This window comes from Nicotiana tomentosiformis, chromosome 5 (assembly GCF_000390325.3).
Source record: "Nicotiana tomentosiformis chromosome 5, ASM39032v3, whole genome shotgun sequence".
In the NCBI taxonomy this organism is placed as follows: Eukaryota; Viridiplantae; Streptophyta; class Magnoliopsida; order Solanales; family Solanaceae; genus Nicotiana; species Nicotiana tomentosiformis.
Genome location: NC_090816.1, coordinates 134,227,212 through 134,235,850, shown reverse-complemented (window position 1 = coordinate 134,235,850; position 8,639 = coordinate 134,227,212). Strand labels below are relative to the sequence as shown.

Sequence of the window (8,639 nt, the reverse complement as noted above, 5' to 3'; positions counted from 1 at the left end):
AACCTATATCTAGGCAATTGTCACGTGTTTGGAGGTATTGTGGAACCTTGGGGAGCGATCGATCTTAATGATTTGTACCCAGTCGGACCAAAATCGCTTTCAAGGCAGTGGCTTGCCACGACACAGTTTGTTTATAAGTTGTTCTTGTTTACTTCTTGTTCTTAGTCAATATTATCTACTCATTTTTCTTACAATTTAAAAGCGAATTTCGCCATATAATATTGACTAATGGCTACCACTATGAACAAAACACTTCCTGATCTGTCAAAACTTGAACCTTTAGATGGAAATAATTATAAGCATTGGTCCCAGAAACTTTTAATTTTCTTTGAACAGTTAGAAGTTGATTATATTTTGTTTAATGAACCACCTGATGATGTGCTTGCTGATAGTTCTAATGTTGCTACTACTGTTGTTGCTGGTGATGTTGCTAAGAAGAAAGTTGAAAAGGATAACAAAACTGTTCGAGGGCATTTGCTTAACCATATGACTAACCATCTCTTTGATTTGCTTATAACTTATAAATCTGTTAAAGTCATATGTGACAGCTTGGAGAAGAAATATGGTGCAGATGACGCGAGGAAAAAGAAGTATGTGGTTGGAAAGTGGATCAAGTTTCAGATAGTTGATGATAAGACAATCATGGGGCAGGTTCACGAGTATGAGAACTTGACTGCTGATGTTTTGAACGAAGGAATGGAGATGTGTGAGATTCTTCAAGCTAATGTTCTGCTTGAAAATTTTCCACCTTCCTGGACTGATCACAGGAATCAACTGAAACACAAGAAAAAAAAACTTTAACTCTTCAATAAATAATCAGTCACATGAGGACTGAGAAAACAAACCATCTCAAAGATGTGGAGTATGAACGGTTAAGGATAAGATGAAATCTCTCTCTCTTAATTCTTCTAAAGCTAACCTTGTGGAATCTTCTAATACTTTTGTGAAAGGCAGGTTTAAAGGAAAACAGGAGAAAGGACATGTGAAGAAGCAGAATTACTTCAATAAGCCGGAGGGCCAAGGACAAAGCTCAAAGAAGGGAGGAAAAGCTCCAGTCCAAGCTAACCTTACTGAGGGTGATGATGTCATTGCTTATGTGGTCGTTGAGGCGAACATGGTGGCTAAAAAGACTGACTGGATAATGGACATAGGCGTTTTAAGGCATCTTTGCGCCAACAAGGAGTTGTTCATAACTTTGAGGAATCTGCTGATGGGGAGTGTGTCTACATGGGTAACTCCACTACAATTGGAGGTATGGGTAAAGGAAAAATTCTCCTTAAGTTAACTTCTGAAAAAACCTTAGCTTTGAACAATGTTCTGTATGTACCCTCCCTTCGTAGAAACTTAGTTTCTGGTGCGCTTCTCAACAAAGCAGGTCTTAAACTTATTTTTGAATATGATAAAGTTGTTATTTCTCGTGGGAGACTTTGTTGGGAAGGGTTACCTTAGTGGGGGTTTATTTGTACTGAACATTGCTCAAGAGATCACTAATAATGCTAGTACTTTCAATTCTGCTTATATTGCTGAGTCTATTGATTTGTGACATGGTAGACTAGGTCACATTAATATTGCTTCTATTAAAAGACTTAGAAAAATGAAATTAATTCCTATAGTCAATGTTGATAATTTTTCTAAGTGTCATGCTTGTGTAAAAATAAAACATACCAAAAAGCCTTTTAAGAATGTAACTAGTAGAAAGACAGAATTGCTTGAAGTAGTGCATTCAGACTTAGCAGATTTCAAGAACACTGTTAGTAAGGATCGAAGGAAATATTACATCACATTTGTAGATGGCTTTTCTAGATACACTAAGGTATATCTTCTTAAGTCAAAAGATGAGGCTGAAAGCATATTTTTGAAATACAAGGCAGAAGTAGAGAATCAATTAGTTTACAGCAAAATCAAGAGACTTAGGTCTGACATGGGTAGTGAATATAGTACTAATACTCTAGAAGTATTTTGTGAGGAAAATGGTATTATACATGAGGTTAGTGCTCCATATACTCCCCAAAACAATGGTGTAGCCGAACGGAAAAATAGAACCCTTAAGGAAATGATGAATTCTATGCTTTTGAGTTCGGGTTTATCTGATAATATGTGAGGGGGGCTATTTAATCTGCATGCTATATTCTTAATAAAGTCCCTAATAAGAAGTTAGATAAAACTTCGTATGAGTTATGGAAAGGGTTTGTCCCTAACTAGAAAATTCTGAAAGTGTGGGGGTGTTTGGCTAAAGTTGTCTACCTGATGTTAAACAAGTAACTGTCGGACCCAAGACTTTTGATGCTATTTTCATTGGTTATGCTCAAAATAGTATTGCATATAGATTTATGTCTTTGAATGATAGTTCTATTTGTGAATCTAGAGATGCAAAATTATTTGAGCTTGACTAATAATGCTTCTACATCTATAACTATTAATTCTCATTTTGTGCCTTCTTCTAGTGTTACTGCTAATGAGCATGAAAATGAACATAGAAGGAGTAAGAGGTGTAGAATTGAAGCTAGCTTTGATCTTGACTGAAAATATTGATCTTGATGTTTTGAATGATGAATTAGTGTCTATCTATTTAATATAAGAAGACCCTAAGACTTATAATGAAGCAATGAGGTCAATAGATGCTAGTTTTTGGAAAGAGGCCATTAAAAGTGAATTAGACTTTATAGTTTCTAGTCACACTTGTGTTACACCTTATGTTTCTGTACGTGAAGTTTCGTCGTAAGTTAATCGACGTAAGTTCGGGAATGAGATTATTTTGAGATTATAAGCATTATGTTGTTTCAAACAAGTGATAAGTAAATTCGTGAAGGTGAGAGGGTAAGCGAATCGAAGAAAATGAGTTTCGTCGAAATTTGAGAATTTGGGATAAAATATGGTCCGAGCTATAATACCCGATATTTATAGACTAGTACCATACAAGGTACCACATGACCATGATAGTAAGGTGTATAAAATGTGTTAAAAGTGAGTAGTATTTTAAGTAATTTGAGATAATTCTTAATTATGTAGATAATTGAATAATTATAAATTTTTCAGTGGGAGATTAATTTGTAAATTGGATTTTTCGGATAATTATTTGGGTGAAGATATTGGATAATTCTAAGTGGACAACCTTCACGTGGGTTTATGAAGACTTGGCAGCAAGTTAAAGTCAATTTAATGACTCTTAAATTTATGTGAAAGGTGATATTTTAAGAGATTTTTAAGTGACAAAAGTAAGCCTTATAAGTGGGGCCCATACCACTATAAAAAGGGACCTTTCTAATTCATTTCATTCATTATAAGAAAGAATATCATACGGATTTACTTTGGCAAAGTAAACTGCTTCAAACAAAATTCAAGCAAAGATTTCTTAGCATCTTAGCAACGTGGGATTTTGCAATTTTAAGAAAGTACGGTGCAATCTTTATCAAGAACATCAAACAGATTTTTCCCTACTTCGATCTGTCGTTACGTGTTTTATCACAAAAAGACATGTGTTAGAGGGATTGTCAAGAGAATCGGCTCAGGTATGTTAAGGCTATCCCTTCTTTCTTTTGGCATGATCAATACGATGCAAACGAAATGAGCAAATGCACAACTTTCATAAATGACTCTATTCATAGAAATACTAGGGGTGTCTAAGAGAGTAAAGAAGATTTTGAGACGATGTAATGTCTCGCTTGATTTTTCAGAATAACATAAGGAAATCTATGGTGAAAGCAAGTTAAAGGAAGGTTGCGAGTAGTATAACTAATATGTGTAGGTCGCAAGCTAAAGTATGGTAGAGCGATAAAGTTTTAGGAAGATATGAGTAGGGATGAGAAAAGGTGAGTGAGAAGGTGACCATAATGGATAAATCCTCGGGATTAAGCTAATGAAAATAAGAGAGTTGATGGTTTCTCTAAGTTATAAAAATCTTAGTATAGCCTGAATGAACTCAAAGGAGTCTTAAGACTAATAGCATTGAGAAAAGATAAAATGATACCCTGGTAGTAGAATGAGGTGTAACTGTGATAGATAAAGGATGACATTTGGACCTTCGATTGAGTAATGATTTGAAGAAGAAAAAAAAAGAGAAAAGAAAGGGATTTCATGAATTGTACAGGATTAAAATACCCATATAAGGTGAATCACATTGGGATGCTATGAAATACGGTTATGAAACCATGGTATCGCCCCAGGTGGATCAGTCTAATCATTTCAGATATCTCCCGATGAGACGTGAGCGGCGGTATTACATAGAAGGTCAAGTTATCAGTGGTAGAATATAGATCAATATTGAGGTGAACCAACAATGGATGGATAAAAGTTATAAAGTATGAGATGAGATTAGGTCGTCATTCTTAAGATGAACAGTAATTAAGAAGTATTAAAGGACTTAGATTTATGCATATAGGATAAGCAACGAGAGTAACCTGGAGTTTGGTAGAAAACCTCAGTAACGAGATCAAAGTAAGAGTTATGGCAATAAGGTCATACAGATGGATAAACAGATCTATGAAATAAGATATAGCAATATTCGTAAGTTTGACAAAGTACCGAGCGAAGAACTTCGGTGTACCTATAGATGCCCATAGGGGCATCTTATCAAACTCTGTATATGTTTACAAAGTAAGGCCTAAAGATTGGCTAAAAACTGGAGGAAAAAGGAGAGAGGAATAACATGCTGCATGGTAGAAGATAGCAACAATTACGAGATTAGAAGGATTCCGACCACAAGTCATGGTGTGAGAAAGAGGCCTAAAGGGGGGAATGCCCTGACCTTCGGAATTATTCACAGTACAATTGCCTAGATGTCAAGGAGAGTACTAAAGTATTTGCAAGAGCTATAGGTAATGATAATAATAAGTGCATTGGTCAATATTCGAGGACGAATGTTCCAAAGGGGGGGGGAATGATGTTACACCCCATGTTTCTGTACGTGATATTTCGTCTTAAGTTAATCGACGTAAGTTTAGGAATGAGTTTATTTTGAGATTATAAGCATTATGTTGTTTCAAATAAGTGATAAGTAAATTCGTGAAGGTGAGAGGGTAAGCGAATCAAAGAAAATGAGTTCCGTCAAAATTTGATAATTTGGGATAAAATATGGTCCGAGTTATAATGCCCGATATTTATAGACTATTACCATATAAAGTACCACATAACCACAATAGTAAGGTGTATAAAATGTGTTAAAAGTGAGTAGTATTTTAAGTAATTTGAGATAATTCTTAATTATGTGGATAATTGGGTAATTATGAATTTTCAAGTGGGAGATTTATTTGTAAATTGGATTTTTCGGATAATTATTTAGGTGAAGATTTTGGATAATTCTAAGGGGACAACCTTCACGTGAGTTTATGAAGACTTGGCAGCAAGTTAAAGCCAATTTAATGACTCTTAAATTTATGTGAAAGATGGCATTTTAAGAGAATTTTAAGTGGCAAAAGTAAGCCTTATAAGTGGGCCCCATACCACTATAAAAAGGGACCTTTCTAATTCATTTCATTCAGTTTAAGAAAGAATGTCATACGGATTTACTTTGGCAAAGTAAACTGCTCCAAACAAAATTCAAGCAAAGATTTCTTAGCATCTTAGCAAAGTGGGATTTTGCAATTTGAAGGAAATACAGTGCAATCTTTCTCAAGAACATCAAATGGATTTTTTCCTACTTCAATCCGTCGTTACGTATTTTATCATAAAAGACGTGTGTTAGAGGGATTGCCAAGAGAATCGGCCCAGGTATGTTAAGGCTATCCCTTCTTACTTTTGGCATGATCAATACGATGAAAACGAAACGAGCAAATGCACAACTTCCATAAATGACTCTATTCATAGAAATACTAGGGGTGTCTATATTCTTGATTCCCCATGTGTCTTATTATTCTATCATCTATTCATGGGTCTCAGAAAATACGTAAATTGATAAAGTTTATTTCATGACATTAATCAAAGGCATAATGGTCTTATGATGTTCCGAGAGATTTTATTGACGTATTTCATATGCATTTAATTAATTTATACATGTACATTGACCCATGACTAGATGGAGTTTATACGCATATATTATATGTATATGGGATATGGAAAAAGGTTACGGCGTTATATACGCACCACCACCTGATCAACTGGTATACGTTGATGATTTGCCCACAGTGGCCGAGATGATATTATGGGATGCCCTCATAGGCTTGATGATGTTATGAATGCATATACCTAAGCATGGTATGACATTTATATGCATATGCATGACATTGTAAATGCTAATGATTCACAGAGCTATTCAGACTTACATGTTAAGTCTTTTACTCTATGTTTCTATATGTCTTTTATTTACTGATTTTTATTCCTTACATACTCGATACATTATTTGTACCGACGTCTCTTTTGCCTGGAGACACTGTGTTTCATGCCCGTAGGTCCCGATAGACAGGTCGAGGGTCCTCCAAGTAAGCTATCAGCTCAGCGAAAGATGTTGGTGCGTTTCATTTGCTCCGGAGTTGCTTATTTGGTCAATATGATTAAGACATATATTGATTGGTATGGAGGGGATTTGTCCTGACCTTTATGACAATTATGTATTCTTAGAGGCTTGTAGATAGATGTCATATACGTAAAAGATTGTATGGCTTTGTCGGCCTATGTTCAGTGTACGAGTGGTTATTTTGGTCTTATAGGCCCGTATGTCTTATGTATAAGTTGGTATTACATATTTTATTCTACATATCTCATGGCAGTCTCTCTGGCTCAGTTATCTATGATAGTATGGTACGAAAGATACATTATATCGGTACTCGGTTGAGTAAGGTATCGGGTGCCCGTTGCGGCCCATCGGTTTGGGTCGTGACAACTTGGGACTTGTCTGATTTGCCTAAAGGTTGTAAACCCATAAGTAGCAAGTGGATATTTAAGAAAACATTGAGACCTAATGGTACAATTGAGAAATATAAGGCTATACTTGTTATTAGGGGTTTTAACCAAAATAAAGGCATTGATTACTTTGACACTTATTCTCATGTGACTAAGATAGCGACTATTAGAACTCTTGTTGCTTTAGCCGCTATTCATAATTTAGTGATACATCAAATGGATGGTAAAATGGCTTTCCTAAATGGTGATGTAGAGTAAGAGATCTATATGTCTCAAACTGAGGGATTTGTGATACAAGGAAAGAAGAATAAAGTATGCAAATTGAGAAAGTCTCTGTATGGTCTAAAGCAGGCACATAAGCAATGGTATGAAAAGTTTAATAGCACATTAGTGGGTAATCTGATACTTGTATTTATTCCAAGATGATGGGATCAGATTGTATTATTATATGTTTGTATGTTGTATGGCATGTTAATCTTTGGCCCTAATGTGAATGTTGTTAATGAGACTAAGAATTTTGTCTTCTAAATTTGAAATAAAAGATCTTGGAGAAGTGGATGTGATTTTAGGGATTAAAATCAAAAGAACTTCTAATGATTTTTCATTATCTCAATCTCATTATATTGAGAAAAGGTTGAAAAGGTTTAATTGTTTTGATGTAGCACCTGTGAGAACTCGTTATGATCCTAGCATACACTTGAGAAAGAATAAGGAATCTAGTCTAGTGTTTCTCAAATTGAATATGCTAAGATAATTGGTAGTGTAATGCTTCTCATGAATTATACACGATCTGATATTGCTTATGTTGTTAGTAGATTGAGTAGATATACTCACAACCTAAGTAGTGAACATCTGAATGCTCTTCATCGTTTGCTAAGGTATTTGAGAGGTACTATGGATTGGTGTTTGCATTTTAATAAATTTTCTGCTGTTTTAGAAGGATTTTGTGATGCAAACTGGGTTACTGACAATGATGAAGTTAGCTCCACTAATGGCTATGTGTTTACTTTGGGTGCAGGTGCTATTTCATGGAAGTCTTCAAAACAGACTTGTATAGCACGATCTACTATGGAGTCTAAATTTGTTGCTCTTGAGTTGGCAGGGCAAGAATCCGAGTGGTTGAGAAACTTATTGGCATACGTGTCTTTATGGGGAGACAAGCTTCACCAGTTTCTCTACATGGTGACTCACAGGCGGCAATTGGAATTGCCAAAAATAGTGTGTACAATGGAAAAAGAAGGCATATCTACATTAGACATAGTGCGGTAAAACAATTGTTGAAACATGGTGTTATTTCCTTGGAATATGTAAGATCCGAAAGAAATTTGGCATATCCTTTAACCAAGGGTTTGGCAAGGAGAGTTATCCTTGAAACGTCGAGGGGGATGGGGCTAAAGCCCATGGATTGAGGAAGTATGGTAGATACCCGTTTGTGGTAAAATGAAGCCATATGAGACCTCAATATGCACTATATTTCCTATCACTATGGCGTGTGGTAGTTCTTTATAAGGTTGAGCTTATTTTGCTCTGTAACGACCCGAAATTTCCCACCGACGAGACCATGATAGCGCCTAACATTTCACTTGCCAGGCAAGCCAACGTTAGAGAATCATTAAACCAATTCCTTTTTTCCATTCATTAAGTAATAATAATTAACTAAAATGAAATATAATAAGTGTGGAATATCGTAAAACTGTATTAATTACTACCACCCGGATCTGGAGTCACAATTCACGAGCATTCTAGAATTTACTATAAGTAATAGTCTGAAAGAAATACAACTGTCTGAATGAAAGAAAACGGTA

General features: G+C 35.4%; 2 protein-coding genes across 2 annotated transcripts; both read left to right on the top strand.

Annotated features, from left to right (window-relative positions):
* Positions 1 to 228: 228 nt before the first annotated feature.
* On the top strand, positions 229 to 801 carry LOC138893188 (uncharacterized). The gene has a single exon (XM_070176964.1). It carries the CDS (start codon positions 229 to 231, stop codon positions 799 to 801), a length of 573 nt encoding a protein of 190 aa, XP_070033065.1.
* Positions 802 to 7,599: 6,798 nt separating this feature from the next.
* Positions 7,600 to 8,103, top strand: LOC138893187 (secreted RxLR effector protein 161-like). Its single transcript, XM_070176963.1, has one exon. The coding sequence runs from the start codon at positions 7,600 to 7,602 to the stop codon at positions 8,101 to 8,103; it is 504 nt and encodes a 167-aa protein (XP_070033064.1).
* Positions 8,104 to 8,639: the final 536 nt, after the last annotated feature.

What these genes read in the sequence shown, in the direction of transcription:
- LOC138893187 (XM_070176963.1), top strand. Translation starts at nt 7,600, where the DNA reads ATGCTTCTCATGAATTATACACGATCTGATATTGCTTATGTTGTTAGT.
- LOC138893188 (XM_070176964.1), top strand. Translation starts at nt 229, where the DNA reads ATGGCTACCACTATGAACAAAACACTTCCTGATCTGTCAAAACTTGAA.